The 24,979-nt window shown below is 45.2% G+C and overlaps 2 protein-coding genes across 2 annotated transcripts; both read left to right on the top strand.

Moving 5' to 3' along the window:
• The first annotated feature begins 171 nt into the window (after window positions 1-171).
• Window positions 172-24,118, top strand: LOC148115881 (uncharacterized). The gene is made up of 5 exons (XM_087884481.1): window positions 172-614; window positions 2,643-2,722; window positions 2,934-3,060; window positions 4,712-6,094; window positions 22,604-24,118. Exons 2-5 carry the CDS (start codon window positions 2,654-2,656, stop codon window positions 23,389-23,391), a joined length of 2,367 nt encoding a protein of 788 aa, XP_087740607.1. The 5' UTR covers window positions 172-614; window positions 2,643-2,653; the 3' UTR covers window positions 23,392-24,118.
• LOC148115880 (zinc finger and SCAN domain-containing protein 31-like) lies at window positions 11,333-24,118 on the top strand. The gene is made up of 6 exons (XM_087884470.1): window positions 11,333-11,536; window positions 15,817-16,343; window positions 16,495-16,561; window positions 17,637-17,719; window positions 19,730-19,856; window positions 22,388-24,118. Exon 2 carries the CDS (start codon window positions 15,862-15,864, stop codon window positions 16,333-16,335), a length of 474 nt encoding a protein of 157 aa, XP_087740596.1. The 5' UTR covers window positions 11,333-11,536; window positions 15,817-15,861; the 3' UTR covers window positions 16,336-16,343; window positions 16,495-16,561; window positions 17,637-17,719; window positions 19,730-19,856; window positions 22,388-24,118.
• Window positions 24,119-24,979: the final 861 nt, after the last annotated feature.

Raw genomic sequence — 24,979 nt, 5'->3', positions numbered from 1 at the left:
CCACTATAACTCGCCGTTAAATTAGTTAAATTGCCGTGTTGGCACTTCACGATAAATAAGTGGGTTTTGAATTGCAGTTTGGGCACTCAGTCTCTAAAACAGGGGTCTCCAACCAGGGCAACTTTAAGACTTGTGGACTTCAACTCCCAGAGTTCCTCAGCCAATCTTAAAGTTGCCCGGGTTGGAGACCCCTGCTCTAAAAGATTCGCCATCCATTGGTATATAAGGTCCCTTGCTTGAGCAGAGGGCTGGACTAGAAGACCTCCAAGATCCCTTCCAGCTCTAAAGCAAAGTAGCAGAAGCTGTGAGGAGGGGGGGCAGTGGGGATCTCCAGCCCTGTTCCCCTTCCCCTCTAGGAATCCGCTCATGCGCTTTAACCCTTGGCAGCCCGGTGAGAGCAGCTGGCATCGTACAGAGCCATCGCCGCCCTCCTTCCCTGCTTCTTTTAGCCGCCGGTGCTGCTGGTGCTGCTGCCTCAGCAGCAAAGGGAGCAGCAGTAGTGAGGAACGCAAAGCTGGGAAGGGGCTTTCGGATCCCCTTCGCCAAATCCCCTTCGCCCTGCCTGGTTCCCCGCCAAGGCTTGCAGAGCTGGAGCTGATCTACCCGAAGCAGAGGTGAGCCCAATGGCGAGCAGCCCCAGGTTATGGACTGGGGGTGGAGGGCAGGAGAGAGGTGACACCTCCCCCTGGCTGGGTAAGAGTGGATGGGAGAAAGAGATTTCGCTCGCTTGCTTGCCTGCCTCTCTCCTGCCCTCCTACTTTCCTTCCTTCCTTCCTCTCTCCCGCCTTCCTCCCTTCCTCCTTCCCTCCTTCCACCCTCCCTCCCTCCTTCCTTCCTTCTCTTCCTCCCTCCCTCCTTCCTTCCTTACCTACCTACCTATCTACCTACCAGTGGTGAAATCCAAATTTTTTTACTACCAGTTCTGTGGGCATGGCTTGGTGGGCATGGCTTGGCTTGGTGGGCATGGCAGAAGGATACTGCAAAATCTCCATTCCCACCCCACTCCAAGGGAAGGATACTGCAAAATCCCCATTCCCTTCCCACTCCTGGGGGAAGGATATTGCAAAATCCCCATTCCCTCCCCACTCCTGGGGCCAGCCAGAGGTGGCATTTGCCGGTTTTCCAAACTACTCAGAATTTCCACTACCGGTTCTCCAGAACTCTCAGAACCTGCTGGATTTCACCCGTGCTACCTACCTATCTTCCTACCCTCCCTCCTTCCCTCTCCCTCCCTCCCTTCTTCCTTCCATCCTCCCTCCTTCCTTTCCTCCTCCCTCCCTCCCTCCCTCCCTTCCTCTGCTCAACATACTCCTGCAGAGGAGGCACCCGCCCAGGGGTGGGTTCTAAAAATTTTTACTACCGGTTCAGTGGGTGTGGCTTATTTTGTGGGCGTGGTTTGGTGGTCATGTGACAAACAATTCTTTAGGTTTTAGCAGAGGTACTGGTCTATCAAGCTTTTAACTGCTTGCAGAGCTGTACCGGTCTACCCATTTGTTTTTGGAGCGCACTAGTCTACCACCACATTGCCTCTTACCGTTGATCAGCTGTAGGGCGGCCCTTTGAGGCGCCGTGACAAGAGTTTAAACAGTTTTTTGCCACTCTGCCACCACCGAAAGCATCGGAAACTGCTTTCAGGCAGCTTGGCCTCAATTGCCAATCTACCACCATCATAAATCAGTTGCCAATTATTGGCCCAATCATCTCCAGGCCTTATTCCCAAGTCATCCCTTTTGTTTTAAATGTTCTTGCCTTCTGGCAGCTCTGCGCATGCACACACTAGGAACAGGCTCCTCCTGTTCCTCTGCCTCTCTGATGTCTGACTCTGGAGGCTCTGGAGTCCTCACACAACTCCCAGATAGCCCTGGCCCCATCTCTGCCTCTGACGCAGAGCCCTCGTCCGAGCCTTCCCCAGACTCCAGGACTGGCCCATGTTCCTCCCCAGCCTCCTCACTGTCCAACTCCGCTGCCAACTCCGTAGGCTGCTGGCGGACCACAACAGTTCCCCAACTTTTCCAGGTTGACGGCCTGGAGGGGGGGGAGGGAAAGGTGGATGTGTGTGTGTGTGTGTGTGTGCACAAGCAAGCACCCATAACATTCGCAACCAGGCTCATGTGAGTGGAACCGCAAGCACTCAAAACATTCACACAAGTGGGGCCACGAATGCCCGCGACAAGACTGTGAACGCCTGCGATGCTCGCACGAGTGGGCCTGTGCGTGTGCACGGACACCCACTCACCATCCGCCCACTCATGTGGCCCAGTGGCGATTAGGCCAAGGCCTGGTAGTGGTTGGGGACCTCTGCTCAAAGCCATTTCTCTGGGAGAAGAAAGCAGCTGCAGGAGTGACTTTCAAAAACACCTCTTTTCAAACTAATTGGATGATGGGGCGACCAGCAATGGGAAGCGTTTGGGAGAGAAAAGTTTTAGTGTAGGGATTTGGCGCACGAACCTCAGTTCTGGCTTTGCTTTATTGTACATCACTTGACCTTCAGTAAACTATACATTTCTCAAAAAATGGAACCAAGGATCAGTTCTTACTTATGTTGAGGCGGGACTGATACCTAGTCGGGAAGAAATTGGGTTTATATTTTTATTAGTGTAAAAGTGTACAACAGTGACTTAAACCTCGTCTTGAATTTACAGGTGGCGTCAGGATGCTGGGAACAAGCCCTCGGCAACCGATTCTTTGCAAATGGGAAACAACCAACGTGCAGCGCATACAAGTAAGCTGATTGAAGAAGGAAATTCTTGGAAAATCAGTCTGGATACAACTTTAGTGACAGGATCACCTGCTCCTCTTCTTGTATCCAAATGTCCCTCTCTCCCCTCACTGTGATTATCTCAATGCCTTTTGCAAGCAAAGACATTCATTGGAAGCAAAATTAGTGTTGTGTTAGCCTTTGGGGTCTAAAAAGGGCCATTTGTTTCTTTCAGGGTTGTGTAACCTTGGAGGAGGTGGCTGTGCATTTCTCCAAAGAAGAGTGGGTGCTGCTGGATCCTGACCAGAAAACTCTGCACAGGGAGGTCATGGAGCAGATTGGCAGGATTGTGGCCTCTCTTGGTAAGGAGCCGTCTTTCTTTTATAATAAACACCAATCACATTTTAAGAGAGAAGTTTAAATATTAAATTAGTAATATTTCAGAGGCAGAGGTCAGCCGAACTTCGTCTGATTCACTTTGTATCCATTCATACAACCTATAAGGGTACAGGTAGTCCTCGACGTATGGCTACAATGGAGCCCAGAATTTCTGTGGCTAAGCAAGAGAGTAGTTAAGTGAGTTCTGCCCCATTTTACGACCTTACGTCAGGTGGGTTCTTGTTCTCTAAAAACATCTTCAATACCTCAATATCTATCAATGAGTTTAGAATGTAAGAAAGGAACAGTTGTCTTCAGTCCCACAGATAGTCCCCAGTCCCCAGAGATACGGAGGATCCCGGATCTGCGCACCTTCCGCCGCGCTGTGAAGACCTTTTTATTCCATCAGGCGGGCTTGGCCTAATCTCTTCCCTTTTTAAACATGTAAATTTTAATCTGTTTTTAAATTATTGGGGTGTTTTAAATTTGTCTGGGCCAAAATGATTTAATCTGATTTTATCTGGTTTTTTAAATTTTTTGTATCTATGTTATTTTATTGTTTGGCTGTTCACCGCCCTGAGTCCTTCGGGAGTAGGGCGGTATACAAATCAAATAAAACATAAAACAAAACATAAAACATAGTCATTGACTGATGACCACGATTGATCCTAAAATTTATGTGAAGTGAGACATTTGTTAAGTGAGCTTTACCCCATTTTACAACCTTTCTTGCCCTAGTTGTTAAATGAATCACTGCAGTCGTTAAGTTAGTAACACAGTTGTTAAGTGAATCTGGCTTCCGCATTGACTTTGCTTGTTGGGTCACAAAAAGGGATTACATGATTCCAGGACACTGCAACCGTCATAAATATGACTTGGTTGTCTGAATCTTGATCACGGGGATGCTGCAACAGTTGTAAGTGTGAAAAATGTTCCTAAGTCACTGTTTTCAGTGCCGTTGTAACTTCAACAATCACTAAGCAAACTGTTGAACTGTTGTAAGTCGGCGGCTACCTATATACCCAGAGCTGGGAATTAAATCCAGTTCCTCATAAGCCAGTCCAGTACCCTGCTTATTTCAGTCCCCCTACTCATTTTAATCTCCTGTCAGTGCCTCTGAAAAGTGTGTGATAAGATCATCCCACTTCCCATCTTCAATGTTTTCCGTTCTTCCAGCCACCTAAATCTCTAATTTTGTCAGAGTATATTCATGAACTGGAATAGGGCATAGCAACAGGTCAGCCAATGAGAGCTGTTTGGTAACTGAAACATAGTATTTGTTGTATGGGACCATAAGAGACAGTTTGGAGCCTGGGCGTGGCTTAACTGTTCTGTATATAAGCGTGAGGGCACTAGCTTCTCTCTCCTCCATTTTGCCTTCTCCATTTTGTGCTTCCATTTTGTGCTGTGTTTGTACCTGCTATTTCTCTTCTCTACAACGTGGAAAACCTGCTTTTGGGTATTGTATACTAACTTCATGCGTTATATTATATATAAAGAGAAGTTAATGAATCCTGCTTGATAGTCTGCTTGTGTGTGCTGCAACAAACTCTGACAAATTTGGATTATTTAATGAGAGAAAGCTCATTTACAGGCTTCAGCTGTGACCATATTTTTCTCCCTTTATTTCATAAGGTGATGAAAGGAAAGTTGACAAAATTGACAATCAGTCAATACAAGAAATAACCCTTACAAGAAGGAAACGTCGGATTTCCGGAACGCGGTCCAATCAAAGGGCCAAGTCAGACGGAGATCAGTTCTCACAGACTGGAGACGAACCCCATTGGTGTTCGGAGTGCGGAAAGGGCTTCCACCAGAAGAAAAAACTAGTGATTCATAAAAAAACTCACACAAGGGAGAAACCCTATGAATGCTCAGAGTGCGGGAAATCTTTCGGCTCCAGCGCAGCCATCACTCGGCACCAAAGGACTCACGCGGAGGAGAAGCCCTATACGTGTCCGGAGTGTGGGAAAAGCTTCCATTACAGTTCAGATCTGATGAGACACATAAGGAAACACACGGGAGAGAAACCCTACCAGTGTGCCGAGTGTGGGAAATGTTTCCTCCGTAACACCAAGCTGACTATCCATCGAAGGACTCACACGGGAGAGAGGCCTTACAAATGCCTGGAGTGCGGGAAGTGTTTTACCGAGAGCGCTCAGTTAAGCAGGCATCACATAATTCACACCGGGGAGAGGCCCTACAAATGTCCGGATTGCGAAAAGTGCTTCAACCGGAAGGAAAACCTGGCCCTCCATCAACGCACTCACACGGGGGAGAGACCCTATCAATGCTCAGAATGCGGGAAAAGCTTCATATGGAATTCCCAGCTAAGTAGGCATCTAATGTTGCATACCGGAGAGAGGCCGTATATCTGCCAGGACTGCGGGAAATCCTTTGTCTGCAGTTCCGAGCTCCTGATTCACGAAAGGAATCACACAGGAGAGAAGCCCTATAAATGTCTGGAATGTGGGAAGTGCTTTGTTTGTAACAGGCAACTCAGCATCCATCAGAGAACCCACACCGGAGAGAGACCCTATAAATGTCCGGAGTGCGAAAAATGCTTCAATCGGAAAGAAAACCTGGCTATCCATCAACGCACTCATACGGGGGAAAAACCCTACAGGTGCTCAGATTGTGGGAAGTGCTTCAGTTGGAATTCACAACTGTGTAGACACCAACGAGCTCACACCGGCGAGAGGCCCTTTGCGTGCTTGGAGTGTGGGAAACGCTTCGTTTGCAGTTCGGACCTGATCAGGCACGGAAGAAACCACACGGGAGAGAAACCTTACAAGTGCTCCGAGTGTGGAAAGGGTTATATTTGTAATACCCAGCTGAGCATACACCGGAGAACTCACACGGGAGAGAAACCCTATAAATGCCTGGAGTGTGGAAAAAGTTTCAGCGAGAACAGCTCCCTCACTTCCCATTACCGGATCCACACTGGAGAGAAACCCTATAAATGCCCCGAGTGTGAAAAATGCTTTGCTCGTGGTTCTGACCTTATTAAACACGAAAAAATTCACGCGGGGAAAAGAACCTACCGATCCACGGACCATGGAAGGAACTTTAACCAGAAGGCAAATGTTACTTCTCATGTAAGAATTCAGACCGGAGAGAAGCCGGACAGAGGATAGGATGACGAAAAGATTCTCTTCTCAGCTAGCAATTTTTAATCAGTGGAACTATTTGCCTCCAGAAGTTGTGGGTGCTCCAGCACCGGAAGTTTTAAGAAGAAATTGGACAACCATTTGTCTGAAATGGTATAAGGCAGGGGTGTCAATAAGCTTGTGGGGTCAATAAGCTGACTTTGTATTAAAAGAACACCGTTTGGGGGGGGGCGCGAAAGCCCTACTAAGCAGGTATATACAAAAAGTATGAAGGCTATTGCTTAACACATTGTAAGCCGCCTTGAGTCTCCGGAAAAGGGCAGCATATAAATCGAACCAATAAATAAATAAATAAATAAACTCAAGGCCCGCGGGCTGGATTCAGCACAAGATGTGGTCGGATCTGACCCACGGGGCCGTCCTGGAAAATGTAAGGGGCCAGCCTGCATCGCTTCAGACCGGGCCGAAGTCACTTCAATGTGGCTTCGGCCCGGTCTACCCAGTGCAAAGAGGATATATCAGGCCAGTGTGGCTTCGGCCCGGTCTACCCAGTGCAAAGAGCAAACATGCCAGCAGTTTGGGGAGTGGTGTCAAGCTGGCCATACCCACCCAGTTGGCCATGCTCAGTGAGTGACATCAAGCTGACCACGCCCACTCAGTTAGCCACACCCACCCAGTCAGCCATGCCCGCCCGGCCCCCTGAGGTCAACCACAGCCCTGATGTGGCCCTCAATGAAATTGAGTTTGACACCCCTGGTATAAGGTTTCCTGCTTGAGCTGGGAGTTGGACTAGAAGACCTCAAAGATCCTTTCCAACTCTGTTATTTTGTTAATCTGTTATTCTTCTGTTGTTGTTGTTCTGTATTTCTCTTATTCTGTAGTTATTCTGTCTTTCTATCATTCTGAAATATGCAAACAAAAGCATTTTTGAGTTTCTGTCGCAAGACGAAGAGATGAGATCACATACTGGCATTCAGAAAAGGTTTCTGTCTTAGGGTGTTGTTTTAAAGTTTATTAGACTTCATGAAGAAATCTCCCCACCCAATTGTAGAAGGGAAAAACAAGAAATTTCCCATTTCCTTTCCTTAATATCTATGGAGATTCTCAGTCATCTCAGGTCATGGTTGTCCCAAAGGTGCTTTTTTTTTCAAGAAGCAACTGGACTTCTTTTGTTTTTCTTTGAAGATATTTCACTTCTCATCGAAGAAGCTTCTTCAGAAGCGAAACGTCTCCAAGGAAAAACAAAGGAAGTCCAGTTGCCTCTTTAAAAAAATCACCTTTGGAACTCCCGCCTGCCCTTAACACTGATATTAATGCTAATATGCTCCGCTAAATGTAGAATGCATTGGTGTGTCCCGTTTAATTCGTGGTTTGTATTAACAAGAATGAGTTGGTGAACATCTCTTTCCTTGACCCATTTTTCAATAAAATACAATGTCATCCATACTAAAGTCATGCTTTAAAAAAGAAAAAACATTGAAAAGTGTGTCAAAAACGAAACCCTATGCAGGTTTCTGAGTCCCTCAGGAGGGAAAATCAAGAGGTATAAAGAGGCTGAGGGGTTGAGAGATAAGGCCTATTTTTTAATTAAGTTGCTGTCATAAGTACAAGCCAGGTTGATACGATGCTTAAAGCACCAAGCTCAACATCAGGAGAATGTGAGTTTTAGTCCTGCCAATCCCCTCTAATCAGAAGGCAAGAACAAAATTTGTTTGTTTTTTTAAAAAATAATACAGATAGTCCTCGAATGACGATCACAACTGAGCCCCAAGATTTATGTTGCTAAATGAGACTTTGGTTAAGTGAGTTTTGCCCCTCGATCTTTCTTGCCAATATTGTTAAGTGAATCCAGCGATACCATAAATGGCATTAAAAATATGAGAAATGTAACTTTATCAAAGGAAATCTTTGACATTTCTCGGCAGCTTTTATATGAAGAAATAACCAGGGGTGAAATTCAGCAGGTTCTGACAGGTTCTGGAGAACCGGTAGCGGAAATTTTGAGTGGTTCAGAGAACCGGCAAATACCACCTCTGGCTGGTCCCAGAGTGGGATGGGACTGGAGATTTTGCAATATCCTTCTCCCAGGAGTGGGGAGGGAATTTGGATTTTGCAGTATCCTTCCCCTGGAGTGGGGTGGGAATGGAGATTGTGCAGTATCCTTCCCCTGCCATGCCCACCAAGGCACACCATGCCCACCAAGGCACGCCCACAGAACTCATAGTAAAAAAAATTGAATTCCATCACTGGAAATAACCCAATTCAGATAAATACATCAAAGCTGCTGGCAGGTGGGCAGGGAGGCAAAATCATCTGCATAAGGGTATCCAAAACGTCTGTTTAAATAAAGTCAAGTTGGCCACAACACCATAATTGAAGGTCTCCCTGTTTTATAATGTGTATTCTATTGCACCGTCAATGGCCACTCTCTTGACTTTTGTTGTGGCTCCGACCCCCGAGGTCGACTTATCGGAGGGAGAAGGCTCCGAACATGAAGGAGAGGAGTTGGCCAGGCCTCCCTCTCCAGGACCCTCCTCTCTGGCAATGCCTCAGGTGTCTGTAGGAGAAGAGATTGGCCAGGAGCCAGGTACCTCCTCACAGTCAGACAGTGAAGGGGATAAGTCTTGGCTGGATCCACACCAGCATCAGAGAGACAAGCGCACGCAACAGAAAAGGAGGCGTGCCAGAGATTAAGCTGAGTCACTGGACCACACCTCACAGGGGATATAAGGGGGTGAGGTGGCCATTCAGACTCTGTGACAGACAAAACTAACTACTATCGAGTCACATTGCATCTTTGGAAACAACATTATCTGCCTTGGATTTAATTACGGACTGGACTTGACAATTCTTGAACTGTGTGTATCTTGTTTATGAGTAAAGTACTTGGCAAGCAGCTACTGGGTTGCTGCCAATCCTCTTATCGAAAGAATTGGTTGTCTGCCAGTTTATTTAACCCCCGGCTGTCTGTTTGTGTGTGTGTGTGAGACGGAGACAGAACAACTTTGTCCTGCAGTCACAACTGCTCTCGTAGATTCTAAATTGTCCCAAACTGGCTTGATTACATCCCACTGGCATTACAGATAGTTCTCGACTTAACAACGGTTTGTTTAGTGACCAGTTACAACGGCACTGAAAAAAGTGACTTATGACCATTTTTCCAACGACCATTGCAGCATCCCCATGATCAAAATTTGGCAACTGGCTCATGGTTATGACGGTTGCTGTGTCCTGGAGTCATGCGGACACCTTTTGTGCTTCTGACAGGCAAATTCAACAGGGAAAGCCAGATTCATTTAACGTGACACTAACTTAAACAACTGCAGGAATTCACTTAACTGCAGCAACTGTGGCAAGAATAGTCATAAAATGAGGCAACTCCTTTGCACCCGTGACATTAATTAAGACTAGCAATGAACTATTTTGTTCCATACGGCAGAGTTTCTCAACCTTGGCAATTTTAAGATGCGTGAGCTTCGTCTTATGTGAACCCATGAACTTCATACGATGAATGGTTGCAGGAACTGGGCTAGTTTAGCGAAGAGAAGGACCAGGGGAGACAGGATAGCAGTCTTCCAATATTTGAGGGGCTGCCACAGAGAGGAGGGGGTCAAGCTATTTTCCAAGGCACCTGAAGGCCAGACAAGGAATAATGGATGGAAACTGATTCAATCTGGAAATAAGGAGAAATTTTCTGACGGTGAGAACAATCAACCAGTGGAACAGCTTTGCTTTCAGAAGTGGTGGGATATGTTTATTCTATTCATTTCTTATTTTATTCTATTCTATTCTATTCTATTCTATTCTATTCTATTCATTTCATTTCATTTCATTTCATTTCATTTCATTTCTTATTCTATTCTATTTTCTATTCTATTCCTATTCCATTCCAACATCTAGTATGATGTTGCCTAGTTGGAGTAATGAAACATCTGCAAGAAAACAACCAAGCTCAGAGAGCACCAAGGACCCCTCATTCAAACCACGTCTGAGCTCCAAGATGAAAGTCTCTTACCAGCAATTTGTCCTGCTCCTTCTGCTGCTTCTCTGACTGGCTCAGAAGGAAACTTTCCACGAGGGCCACAGTCTGCTCCACACTCCCGCACCCAGCTGCCCATCCTTGGGGGCAAAATGGCCAGGAACTGCTTCAGAACTACCAGGTCCAGCATTTGTCGTTTGGTGTGCTTTTCTGGTCTCAACCATTGTCGACAAAAGTAATGGAGTCAGCTGCAAAATTCTCGTGGACCCTCAGCCTTCTGGTATGGGACATTCCTGAAGTTCAAGGATTGATGGGTAGGGTAGGGTAGGGTAGGGTAGGGTAGGGTAGGGTAGAGTAGAATAGAATAGAATAGAATAGAATAGAATAGAATAGAATAGAATAGAATAGAATAGAATTGAATTGAATTGAATTGAATTGAATTGAATTGAATTGAATTGAATTTTTATTGGCAAAGTATGATTGGATACACATTTTTTTTTTTTTTTTTAATTTGATTTATATGCCGCCCTTCTCCGGAGACTCAGGGCGGCTTACAATGCATTAAGCAATAGCCTTCATCCTTTTGTATATTTATACAAAGTCAGCTTATTGCCCCCACAAACTGGGTCCTCATTTAACCTACCTTAGAAAGGATGGAAGGCTGAGTCAACCTTGAGCCTTGGAGAGATTCGAACCAGCAGTAAATTGCAGGCAGCTGTGTTAATAACAGGGTGCTTTAAACCACTGTGATTGGATACACATTTGGATACACAATTTGTCTCCGGTGCATAAGCTCTCAGTGTACATATGAGCAACAAGTGATAATCATAATCATTAAATACAATCATCAGTGGAGATTTTTTAAAGAAGAGATTGGGCAGCTATTTATCTGAAAGAACAGGATTACAGAAGGGCAGAGTTGGAAAGGACTTTGGAGGTCTTGTAGTCCAACCCCCTGTTCAAGCAGGAGACCCTGTCTGGAATGGGATTGGGTCTCCTGCTTGAGCAGGGCTCAAGACCTCTAAGATCTTTTCCAACTCTGCCCTTAGCTGTAATCCTGTAATTCCTTGAGGCCACCAAATCTTGAGATGGAGCTTGCTTTAAACATGCATAGGATACAGGGCATCGCACCCTAGAGCTCTTCGGTCGTGGAGGGGTTAAGGGAACAGAAGACGGATTCCTAGAGAGGAAGGAAATGGGGGGGGCGGAGGGAAGTGGAGGACTGGATCTTTCCAGCGAAGGCCCGCCCTGCTTCTGGCAGAAACGCAGGAGGCGCGAGGGAGGCGTCAGTGTTTCGTGCAGGTTGCATCCTTTGCCTGCAAACTCGGGCAGGCAGCTGCAGTCCCTGATCGCCTCTCCGAAGAGCATCTGGTAAGCACCTGCTTGCAGAGCAGCCCAATACATCCTGGCCCCGGTGGGAGGCGGTGCCTTCTGGGTCATCCCGCATCAGCACCATGGGCTGGGAGGTTCCTGTTTTGGCCATCGCAAACTGGGCGTGCAATTTGCTCAATGTTAGAGCTTGGTGGCGCAGCAGACTAAAGCACTGTTATTAACACCAGCTGCCTGCAATTACTGCAAGTTCAAATCTCACCAGGCTCAAGGTCGACTCAGCCTTCCATCCTTTCTAAGGTGGGTAAAATGAGGACCCGGATTGTGGGGGCAATAAGATGACTTTGTATAAATATACAAAAGTATGAAGGCTATTGCTTAACGCATTGTAAGCCGCCCTGAGTCTCTGGAGAAGGGCGGTATATAAATCAAATAAAAAAACAAAACAAAAAAAAGTGTTGCCAATCACCTGGCGAAGGGGGTGGAGCAGTGGTGAAATCTAAAATGTTTTACAACCTGTTCTGTGGGCGTGGCTTGGTGGGGGGTAATGTGACTGGTGGGCGTGGCCAATTTTTTTTTTAACTTTTAAAAGCATTTTTTTCTACAACCTCTTCAGGAATGCTTTCAAAAGCCTCTGACGATGCCAGCTGAGTTGTCTGATAGGCAGAGGCTTTTTTTCTTTTAAATGCCGCTGATGATCAGGCAACTCAGCTTGGATCGTCAGAGGCATTTAAAAGAAAAAAAGCCTCTGCCCATCAGGCAACTCAGCTGGGATCATCAGAGGCTTTTAAAAGCCTTTGACGATCCCAGCTGAGCCACATTATCATCAGAGGCTTTTTTTTTTTTTTTTACTTTTAAAAGCATTTTTTCGGCCAAAGACGTCGTAGAAAAAATGCTTTTAAAAGTAAAGAAAAAAAAAAGCCTTGGATGATCGTGTGGCTCAGCTGGGCATGGGGGGGCCAGGGACTTTTGCTACTGGTTCTCCGAACCACCCGCCTCCATCGCTACCGGATCGGGCGATCCGGTCCGAACCAGGAGCATTTCACCCCTGGGGTGGAGGGTTGACCTGAATCCAGGTCTTTCTGGTCCTGTTGATGATGAGTCGCTGTTGATCAAGTCCGTGTCAACTGGGAGCGACCACATAGCTAAAGAGATTTTTCTCTTGGATGAGCCTGTCCTTAAGCCGATCCTTCAGGTCTTCCTTTTTACCGAGTAGATTGATACATCTTTATAGAAATGGCTTGCTTGTATTATAATGAAAAAACAAAAAGTTGTGACTTGGTGCTAATGCCTTATTTTACTGCAACAGAGAGAATCCAAAGTCAATGTTTCTTTTTCCTTTTTTTTTTCTTATCCTTCCTCACTTTTCTTCCCCCTCTTCCTCCCCACCATTTTCCTATTTACTTTTGTATTTTGTATTATACAGAGGAATTATTTGTGTCTGTCATCTGCACCTCCATAACTGTCTGGTTTGGCTCTGCAACCCAACAAGATAGACACAGACTTCAGAGGATAATTAGAACTGCAGAAAAAAACAATTGCTACCAACCTGCCTTCTATTGAGGATCTGTATACTGCACGAGTCAAAAAGAGGGCTGTGAAAATATCTACAGACCCCTCACATCCTGGACATAAATTGTTTCATCTTCTACCCTCAAAACAACACTATAGGGCGCTGCACACCAAAACAATTAGACACAAGGACAGTTTTTTCCTGAATACCATCACTCTGCTTAACAATTAATTCCCACAACATTGTCAAATTAACTACTAAGACTATTAATATTGTTCTTCTCTTCCTTACTAGTACCTATCTCTTCCCACTTATTACTATAACCATGTTGCTTGTATCTTTCAATTTATATTGTTTTTATTTGTTTTCTAGTACGATTTAATAGCTTATTAGTAACCTTGACTATCACTAAGTGTTGTATCTTTTTATTCTTGATGAATGAATTTTGTTCTCCTTATGTACACTGAGAGCCTATGCACCTAAGACAAATTCCTTGAGTGTCCAATCACACTTGGCCAATAAAGAATTCTATTACATTTTATAACTCAATAAAAATGTTAAACAAGAAGCCGATCCTTCAGGTCTTCCAGTGGCACTCCAACCTAGAACCAGAGAGAAATTTGTTAAGAGTTTGCACAATCCAACCAGCACACAAGTAAATAATTCAGCAGGATTCATTTATAGAAGAAACTTGTTTATATACAATAATATAAAACATGATGCATGTATACAACGTGGTAGCAAATACAAGGACAAGAAGCAGAAACCAGAACCAGAAGTCACAGAATCAGAACTAGAAGAACTCTTATATATACAGACCAGATAAGCTAAGACATGCCCAGGCTCCCAGCCGTCTCCCATGGCTCACAACAGATCCTGTTTCTTAGTCACCTTGGTACTTAAAAGATCCTTAAAAGGACCATGGGGTTGTGTGTGAAGCCAGGAGATCCTCGCGGATGTCTGGCTACCAGTCGGTCTGTTACTCATTTAGCACCACCCAGGAGGACGTGTAGCTTAAGGATTGCCACGGACGCGAGTAACTTTGCCTCCTTGTCAAGAAACCCACCACTCTTGACAGCGCTTAAGTTGATGGCCGATCATCAGAACACCACACAAAAGTGGATGGAAGCATGGAGTAGCTATTGCCCCCAAGATATCTCAGCATATTAATCCTAATAGTATACCTCCAGGATTTAACCTATCCCGACACATATGGGTGACATATAACAGAATTAGAACGAGTCATGGGGTGTGTGCCGACTCCTTGTATAAATGGGGAAAGACACCTTCAGCACAATGAGATTGCGTGGGCCCCTGACAGACTATCCAACATATAGTGAGAGAATGCCCTAACAGAAGGTATCCAGGAGATTCTAGGGACTTCCTCTGCATAACAACGACAGCTACTGACTGGATCTCCAAACTCGACATTAAACTCTGAAATGTTATTTCTGTTATCCTCTTAGGTTTTCTTACTGCTTTTTTTTAATCGTTTTTATTGTTTTAACCTATAAAAATGAAATGTTTTAATACTGTGTGTGACCAGCCATACGCTAAATAAATAAATAAATCTTAGTCACCAAATAGTTCCCATTGGCTGTCTTGTTGTTATGGCTATCCCAGCTCATAATTTCTTATACACTGACAAAATTTCCTGACAGAACAATTAATCAGTGGAACGACATACCTCCAAAAATTGTGGGTGTTCCATCACTGGAGGTTTTGAAGAAGAGATTGGACAACCATTTGTCTGAAATGGTATAGGGTCTCCTGCCTGAGTAGGGGGTTGGACTAGAAGACCTCCAAAGCAGTGGTGGATTGCTACTGGCTCGCCCAGGATCGAGCAAACTGGTAGCGGCGGGAGGCTCTGTCCACTCTCCCGGATGTCTCTGCGCATGCGCAGCGCCCGCACCCATGAGCAAACCGGTAGCAAATGAAATTGAAACCCACTACTGCTCCAAAGTCCCTTCCAATTATTCTGTAACTGAGTCCTTGCTGCTAGTCATCCTCTTCTTTGCTTTTCCTTCCATCTTTCCCATCATCAGAGTCTTCTCCAGAGAGCTGAGTCTTCCCATGAGGTGTTCAAAATAAGTTAATTTGAATCTGATCGTTTGTGTGCCTTGTGTGAGAACTCTGGCTATCCCTTTGTTTGTTTTCAGGGCTGTCTATGTAGTCTCAGGAGTCTTCTTTAACACTATAGAGGTGTCAATATTCTTCTTATCTTGCTTCGTCAGAGTTTCAACTTTCACTTCCATAGAGCGTCACAGACCATGGCTTGCTTAGTTCTGATCCTTGTAGGAATAGCCTCATCGTAGCATTTAAATTAAATTAAAGAGGGACACAGTGGCTCAGTGGCTAAGACGCTGAGCTTGTCGATCAAAAGGTCGGCAGTTCAGCGATTCGAATCCCTAGTGCCACGTAACGGGGTGAGCTCCTGTTATTTGTCCCAGCTTCTGCCAACCTAGCAGTTAGAAATTACGTAAAAAATGCAAGTAGAAAAATAGGGACCACCTTTGGTGGGAAGGTAATAGCATTCCATGCGCCTTTGGCGTTGAGTCATGCCGGCCACATGATCATGGAGACGTCTTCGGACAGCGCTGGCTCTTCGGCTTTGAAACGGAGATGAGCACCGCCCCCTAGAGTCAGGAATGACTAGCACATATGTGCGAGGGGAACCTTTACCTTTACCTTTTAGCATTTAAATATCTCTTCGGTGCTGCTCTACCAAGTGCTTGTGGTCGAAAGTTGAGGCCTACCTGTAATCCCCTGCTTTCACAGAAAGATAAATTGTCTTCTCTTGGTTTTACAGAGCTGGGTCCACGTGCAAAAAAAAGCAGAAAGCAATTTTCTGGCCATGTTGAATGTTGCCCAGGAGCTGCAATTGAATCTACGACGACCAAACATTGATGGCTTCCAAGAAAAACGAGCCATTCCTTGCCATCAGATGGGTAGCAGTGCCCACATTTGGGCAACGACTGTTGAAAATATCTCAGGAGGACCTACAGTGAGTCTGAGCAGCACACAACACCAGCCGTTCCGGCAGTTTGGCTATCAGGAAGTTACGGGTCCCCGAGAGGTTTGTAGCCGACTCCACAAGCTTTGTCGTCAGTGGTTGAAGCCAGAACATCACACCAAAGCGGAGATCTTGGATCTGGTGGTGCTGGAGCAATTTCTGACCATCTTGCCCCCAGAGATCAAGAGCTGGGTGAGACAGTGTGGTGCAGACACCAGCTCGCAGGCGGTGGCCCTGGCCGAAGGATTTCTCCTGAGCCAAGAGGAGGACAGGAAGCAGGAAGATCAAAAGGTGAGGGAGATGCCTCCTGGCTGATTTGTGAGGTGGGTAAAATTGTCCTGGAAGTCACTCCTTTCCTAATTCCATCAGATTTTTTCTGGAAATCGTCTTTGGAGGAGATTGTGGAGATCCTTTCCCCAAATCTTGTCCTCTTTCTAATCTCTGTCCTTGGATGATTCTCTCTCTCTGGTGCAGAACCGTGTCACTGAAGTGGCTACACAGTGGATCTTAGAAGGAGATCACCAAGATGATACATCACTGGGTAAGGAATATGGCGTCATTTTCTAACTCACTCCCCACCCTTCCTTGATTTTCTTCAAAAATAACTGTTATATTGGGTGTTGTTGGCTTCCGGGAAATACTTTTGGGATTTTGTCTACCCATGCTACCGCATTCAAAAGAGCTTAAATGAGGAGAAAGATTTTGTTGATCTCTTTTCCCATTGGGATTGAAATACAGGTAGTCCTCGACTTACAACAGTTCACTTAGTGACCATTCCAAGTTACAACGGCACTGTAAAAAGGGTCTTATGAGCACTTTTTCACACTTACGACCATTGCATGGTCATGTGATCAAAATTCTGAGACACTTTACAAAGGTGTAAAACATCCATCGTAATTGCAAAAGGTCATAAAATGATCAGGACTACCCGTATCGTAGACAATTTTGGTCATTTTGCCTAGAAATGGGAAGCAGGTGAGTGCTGTGGCCTGGCAGCAGCCAGTGGAGCTGGTGGCAGACTCGACAGTGAGGAGGTTGGGGAGGAACATGAGCCAGTCCTGGAGTCTGGGGAAGGCTCTGACGAGGGCTCTACGTCAGAGGCAGAGAGGGGGCCAGGGCCATCGGATAATTGTCAGCTGCCTTCGGAGTCGGACATCAGTGGGGCAGAAGAACAGCTGGAGCCTGTTCCCAGTGTACATATGCACAGAGCTCCCAGGAGAAGGGAACAGCTAAGGAACAAGGGTCGACTCAGGAGTAAAGCCACAGGTGGATGGTGAATGGCCCCTCCATAGGGAATAAAGAGGAGCAAAAGGGGAGGGGAGTTTGGAGGAGACAATTAGTTCGCTGAATTGGTTCATGATTCTCAGAGACTTCTTGTCAAGTTTTGAAGATACCAGCCTGGCAGCTCTCCACACCAGATAAGGTTTGTAACTGTAAATTCTCCCTTGAAAGACTTTGCTGGATGTGAATGAGAGGAATTCACAGTAACTTAATAAAAAGGTGGTTTTTTTTTTTTTTGGTCAGGACATGGAGTTTGCTTCGTGCTCTTGGTCAGAACAGTGAGAAGGTTTGATCCTAAATATAATAAATATCCCTTATATTTTTTCCCCTTCTAGGAGGTGCAGCAAAGCCACCTGGCTTATGCTCTGATTTTTCTCTTGATGGTTTGGTGGAAAGCTGTCCTTTGCTGCAAAATCAGGTACATGATAAACAACAGGAGAGATGTCCAGCAATTGCTTGAATGCTTCTTCTCTTATCTTCCCTCTGTCACGCTCTCTCAGCTCCCATTGCAATAGGAAGGCCAGGGATGGAAAGTTAATGGGTTAGCCGTAGTGGCGCAGTAGGACAGGTAGTCCTTGATTTACAACAGTCCATTTAGTGGCCGTTCACGGTTACAACGGCACTGAAAAAGTGACTTATGACCATTCCTCACACTTAGGATTGTTGCAACATTCCTGTGGTCATGTGGTTTTACATTCGGGTGCTTGACAATTGAGTCACATTTATGATGGTTGCGGTGTCCCGGGGTCATTTGATTCCCCTTTTGCGACTTTCCAAGAAACAAAGTCAATGAGGAAGCTGGGTTCACTTAACAACCGGGTTACTAATTTAACAACGGCGGTGATTCCTATAACAAACGTGGCAAGAAAAGTCACCAACTGGGAGCAAAACTCACTGAACAAATGTCTCACTTAACAGCATAAATTCTGGACTCAATTGTGATCATAAGTTGAGGACTACCTGTACCTTACAACCACAATTGAACCCAAAACCTCTGTTGTTAAGCGAGACATTTGTTAAGTGAGTTTTGCCCCGTTTTACGACCTTTCTTGCCTCAGTTGTTAAGTGAATTGCTGCGGTTGATAAGTTAATAACCCGGTTAAGAGAAACCTGGCTTCCCCATTGACTTTGCTTGTTAGAAGGTCGCAAAAGGAGAACCTTGGGACGCCGTAACCGTCATACGTGCGAACCTAATGCTAAGTGTCTGGATTTTGATCACATGATCATGGCCACGCAGCAAAGGTCATAACTGAAAAATGGTCATAAAGTCACTTTTTTGAGGGCCGTTATAACTTTGATGGGTCACTAAATGAAGTGTTGTAAGTCGAGGACGACCTGTATTGCAGGATGACTCTGCCCAACGCCAGCAGTTCGATCCTGACCGGCTCAAGTTTGAATCAGCCTTCCATCCTTCCGAGGTGGGTAAAATGAGGACCCAGATTGTTGGGGGCAAGAGGCTGACTCTGTAAACCGCTTAGAGAGGGCTGTAAAGCACTGTGAAGCGGTATATAAGTCTAAGGGCTATTGCTATTCCTGCCTTCTCTTCTGCAGCCTTTCACAAGCTGGAGCTCTGCAGATGAGTTGGGGCTGAACCCCCACTCCCCCACCCCCCCAGATTTGACAACTAAACCAGCTTTGAACGATTGGTGTTGTAGTCCCAGCCTCTCTGCAGGGCACCGAATTTGCTGAAGGAAGCTTAGTCAAATAACTAATAAACTGGTGGCTTTGCCCAGAAATAAAGAAATATTGGAAAAAAATAAAAACATGGATAGTAGAAATAATAGATCAAGAATTTGAATTAGAACCAGAAGTTTTCCTATTAGGCATGATAAAAAGGAATATTAGAAAAGAAAGACATAAAATATTTGACACTACACATAATTACGGCGGCCAGACTGGCTATAGCACAACTGTGGAAAACAGATCGTATGCCAACACATCAGGAAGTAATTCAAAAAATCTACACATGCGCAGAAATGGATAAATTAACTCTTGAATTAAAAGACAAGGAAGACTCAAAATATTTTATAGTATGGAATAGATGGTATAAGTGGATAAACCAAAGGAAAAAAGGGTAAAGATAAAAATTAGGGGAAATGCAAGTAATAAAAAAAAAAAAAAGCACTGTCAGATAGATAGAATAGGTAAATAAGTCACTGTTTGTATATTGGTATATATGTGTTTATATAATCACATTTATTTAATATGTTAGTGTAACTGTGGGTGGAAAATGTAAATTTTATGAGGGAGAAAATCTGTATATTTTCTCTTTTTTTTTCTTGTTAATATTTTTAAATTCAATAAAGTTTGTTTTTTTTTAATTAAAAAATAAAATAAAATAACGTTCACTGCAGCTTGTCCAAGACTTTGCCCAGTAGGAAAAGCCTGGCACAGGATATGTATAAGAAAAACCTTGATTTCCTTTCAGGATCTGGTGACGTTGGAGAAGGTGGCTCTGGGCTTTACGGAGGAGGAGTGGGGGCTGCTGAATCCGGAGCAGAAAGCTTTGCATGAAGAAGTGATGGAGGAGATTAAAGGAATCGTGGTTTCTCTCAGTAAGCTCCCCCTCCCCCTGTTCTGGCCTAGGCTCCCCAAAACCATGAAGCAGACTCCGTGCTCTGACAAAAACCCCTTTTTATTAAGTTACTGTGAATTCTCCTCATTCACATCTAGCAAAGTCTTTCAAGGATGAATTTACAGTCACAGACCTTATCTGGCTTGGGGAGCTGCCAAGTTCCATCTTCAAACTTGGCAAAGAGTCATGAACCAATTAAGCGAACTAATTGTCTCCTGCAAACTCCACTTCCCCTTTCGCTCCTTTTTTATTCCCTCTGGGAAGGGCCATTCATCGTCCACCTGTGGCCTTACTCCCAAGGCGACCCTTGTTTGATAGCTGTTCCCTTCGTCTGGCAACTCTGCGCATGCACACGCTAGGAACAGGCTCCAGCTGTTCATCTGCCTCACTGATGTCTGACTCCGAAAGCAACTGATAATTGGCATACGGCCCTGGTCCCCTCTCTGCCTGTGACACAGAGCCCTCATCAGAGCCTTCCCCAGACTCCAAGACTGGCCCATGTTTCTCCCCAACCTCCTCATTGTCCGAATCTGCTGCCAGCTCTGCTGGCCACTGGCAGGCCACAACACCCCTCCCCCTTTGACGTTCGTTTCTCAAAATCAGTGTGTCAAAGCCATCCTGTTTATTGTTTTAAACAGGCAGCCATCCATCTCTGAGTTTAGGACAGCCCATTCAGAAAGACTTCACATTTTTAAGTCTTTGAATGACTGCGATTGAATTTTTTTTTTAATTTATTTTTATATGCTGCCCTTCTCCGGAGACTCAGGGCGGCTTACAATGTGTTAAGCAATAGCCTTCATACTTTTGTATATTTTATACAAAGTCAGCTTATTGCCCCCACAAACCGGGTCCTCATTTTACCCACCTTAGAAAGGATGGAAGGCTGAGTCGACCTTGAGCCTGGTGAGAATTGAACTCGCAGTAATTGCAGGCAGCTGGATGTTAAATGCTGCCTTAGTAGGAGGCATTAGCCTCCTACGCCACTCAGGCTCCATAGTGGCGGAGGATTTGCAGGATATTTTAACATTCTCCATGCCGCAAGCAGAGAAGCAGCCCTTCAAGGCCTTACAAAAGGCCAGCAGGTTGGAAAGCAGCCTGGTCTCAGGGTGATAATGTTCCAGAGGGACATATGGGGCCACAGCAGAAAAGGGTCTCCTTCAGGCCCAACCAGTCAATACCCCTTAGCTGATGGTACCTACAGATTGCAGATGCTTGTTTTATTCATCTTATCCTTGTGTGTAGTACATACTGCTTGGCTTTATAGTTGTAAATTGCCATGAATTTCAAGGTTTGGCAGAGCAGAAACTCAAGAAATAAATAGCAGGGACCATTTTTCAGATTATAAAATGCACTTCCCCCCCCCTCCCCCGCCAAAAGGAGGTGAAAATTTGGGTGCATTTTATACACCGAATGTGTTTGAGGCACGGAGGCAGTGATGGTCTGTGGTAATCCCTGCAGCCTGAAACAGCTGATTGGGAATATTCCGAGAGGCCGATTCACCCACCAATCAGCTGCTTGTTCTGAATCAGGCTGCAATAATGTGCTGAAGCTGACCTGGCTGTTTGCTATTTGCTGCAAGGATGTGTCAGAGTTTGCAGTAGCAGTCACATCTAGAAAACACACACAAGTAACTGATTCAGCAGGATTCAATAACTTGTCTTTATACTGTATATAATGTAACACATGAAGTAAAATATACAATACCAAAAGCAGCTTTTCCAGGCAAAACACAAGCAGAGGAGAGGAGTTTCAGTTTTGAGCAGCAGACTAGTTTGCAGCTTTAGTACAGACTCAGAGCTGCAAACCTAAGCCACGCCCAGGCTCCTTGCTGTCTGCTTCCTTGTTGCTCACACAGCAAATAATGTTTCAATTTCCAAACAGCCCTCAACTCCCTCATGCACTGACAGGACGCTAGCCAGATGAATACTGATGGATGCTGGTAGGCATAGGCAGATTTTTTTTTTCTTATTTTCCTCCCCAAAAACTAAGGTGCATCTTATACTCCGGAGCGTCTTATACTCCCAAAAATATGGTATTTGCTAGAACCAATCTCTTATCTCCTGGGAGTCAATTTTTGACTGTGGAGATGCTATGACAGTCGAAAGTTTGAAATCAGTCGTAAGTCACTTTTTTTCAGTGTTGTCATAACTACGAATAGTTGCTGAACAAATAGATGTAGGTCAAGGACTACCGGTATAGGTTTTTTAGAGATTTATGACGTTTTCACTAACCGATCCTTCCAAAGTTTTTTTAATGTATTTTTGATGTATGCCAATTAATGTACATTCAAAAGGGACAATAAAGTTATTCTAAGTCTAAAGTTGGATTTTTTTAAAAAAAAAAATTGACCAACAGGGTTTATTATTGTGAGCTACACAGTCCCTGACTTGACTATTTGCTTAAAAAAAAACTTTCATACATGTCAAAATCTGCTTGTCATTCTCATTTGGGCACGTTCTTTGATTTTTTTACCTCTTAATCCCAATTCTTTCCCCCCACCCCCCACCCCAGAGGCTGAGAGACAGCAGAGTGAGTCTAAAGGAGAGCCAAGCAATCTGTTTTTTGAAGGAATCGGAAGTGAAGGAGAAGAGAGAGAAAAGAAGATAACGAAAGCCGAGTTGAACAATGAGGCCCGTGAAGGGAGAATAGAGAAAATGATGGGAAAAAATGAATATGCGATGTGTGGGAAGATCTCCAGTTGCAAATCTTCCTTTTATCTCCACATGGGATCCCACGCGGGGGAAAAACCGTTCCAGTGCCAGGTGTGCAGCAAGAGCTTCAAGAGGAGAGATATCCTGATTTCCCACCACCGAACTCACACGGGCGAGAAACCTTATGAATGTTTCAAATGCGGCAAGTGTTTCAGCGACATCAAATACCTCAGCTCCCATAAAAAGATCCACACGGGAGAGAAGCCATACAAATGCAAGGAGTGCGGGAAAGGCTTCAGTCAGAGCGCCAGCCTCACTTCCCATCTCCGGATCCACACCGGGGAGAAGCCGTACCAATGCCCGACTTGCGGGAAGGCGTTCGCTCAGCAGTCGAACCTCAACTCCCACCAGATCAGTCACACCGGGGAGAAACCCTACGAATGCCCAGAGTGCGGGAAGAGGTTCAGCCACGGGGCAAGCCTCACCCACCATCAACAGCTCCATACCGGGGAGAAACCTTACGGATGTCTGGAGTGCGGGAAGAGCTTCAGCAGTAGCAAAAATCTCATTTCCCATCAAAGAATCCACACCGGGGAGAAACCGTACACGTGCTTGGAGTGCGGGAAGAGCTTCAGCCAGAAGGTGTACCTCATCACTCACGAAAGGATCCACACGGGAGAGAAACCCTATAAATGTCTCGAATGTGGGAAATGCTTCACCAGCAGCAAATACCTTCTTTCCCACCAGAAGGTTCACACCGGAGAGAAACCCTATGCGTGCTTGCACTGCGGGAAGAGTTTTCGCCGGAAGCTGCAACTCGCCACTCATCAAAGGACTCACTGGGGAGAAACCCCAAAGTGGTGAATGCTCCTTGGGAGGAGAAGCAAAACGGATATGTGTCACCTCTTTGAGGTATAGGTAGTCCTCGACTTATGACCACGACCCAGCCCAATTCCTCAGAGTTCATGCTGAGTGACTATATCTTTATTTATGGTGTGATTCGTTCCATGTCGATATAGTTTTTATATGATGTTTTACTTTGTGTTCTATCTGTCTGTGCTTGTTGTGGCTCCGTTGCCTGAGCCTGGGCTATCGACAGATGCAGACTCTGAGAGTGAGGGAGAGGAGTTGGCAAGGCCTCCCTCTCCAGGACCCTCCTCTCTGGTAATGTCTCCGGAGGACACCGAAGGCCAAAAGATAGGCTCAGAGCCAAGCACGTCCCCGCAGCCACAGGTGGACAGCGACAAAGAAGATAAGTGCTGGCTGGACCCTCGGCAAAGGCGCAGGGAGAAGCGTGCGCAGCAGAGGGGAAGGCGTGCCAGAGATAAGCTGAGTCACCGGGCCACACCCCACAGGGTATAAATGTGGGTGTGGTGGCCGGTTCAGTTTGTGATGAGCAAAAACTGGAAATAATCCATGATCTCTGCGTTACTGGACTTTGCCTGCTTTATCGAACTGCATTTGGATTAATCCTTGTATTGTTGAAACTCTGCCTGTTTTATCGGAATGCTTGCAGTCTAATCTTTGTTTTGTGTGAGTAAAGTCTGAATTGGCAGCTAGCCACTGGGTTGCTGCCAGCTTTATCTTCAAAGAGTTTTGTTGTGTGGCTTATTAACTCCGGGCCATCTGTGGGGGTGCATGTGTGGTACGGGGACAGAAAAGTGCTTGCTATATAACACTAGTCCTTGGTCATTTTCGAAATGACCCTTGTATTAGTTTAAATCAGGGATGTTAAACTCGCAGCCCGCGGGCCAGATGCGTCACACGCTGGCCACCCCTACCCCCAGTTTAGCAAAGGAGGGAAAAGTCACAATAAGTTGCGTGACAACAACGTGACACAGCTAGTTTGACACCCCTGGTTTAAATTGTTGCTAGTTACCCTAAATTGTAAGGAAACACTAGAAAATCAGGGTGTGTTATAAATAATAATGTTGTTATTAAAATATTGTGGGATTTTCAAATAGAAACTGCTCAAAGTCTGGACACACAACACACCAGTTTTAACTGTGATTGAAAGAAGAAGGTGTGGATAATGGATGTGGCAATCCCAGTGGGTAGTAGAATAGAAGACAAAGAATTGGAGAAGATCCCAAAGTATCAAGATCTGAACATCAAAGTTGAAAGATTAAGGCATAAACTGGCCATCATGGTCTCAGCGGCTAACATTACACTGGATGCGGTAGCAAAAACATCTTAAGACAATACTTGGCATTGACAAAATTTGCATCTGTCAATTGCAAAAGGCTACATTGCTTGCATCCACACATATGTTACACTGATACACTATGCCATTATCAATTATAAAGGCCAACAGCAGCTAAAGAACTGGCAGCTGTGATTTCATTTATTTATTATTTATTGGTTCGATTTATATGCCGCCCTTCTCCGGAGACTCAGGGCGGCTTACAATGCGTTAAGCAATAGCCTTCATACTTTTGTATACTGTATACCT

Source organism: Pantherophis guttatus, chromosome 2, assembly GCF_059756535.1.
Source record: "Pantherophis guttatus breed Tessera chromosome 2, ASM5975653v1, whole genome shotgun sequence".
NCBI lineage: Eukaryota > Metazoa > Chordata > Lepidosauria > Squamata > Colubridae > Pantherophis > Pantherophis guttatus.
Note: the sequence above shows the minus strand (reverse complement) of the source record. Positions and strands in the feature narration are given on the sequence as shown.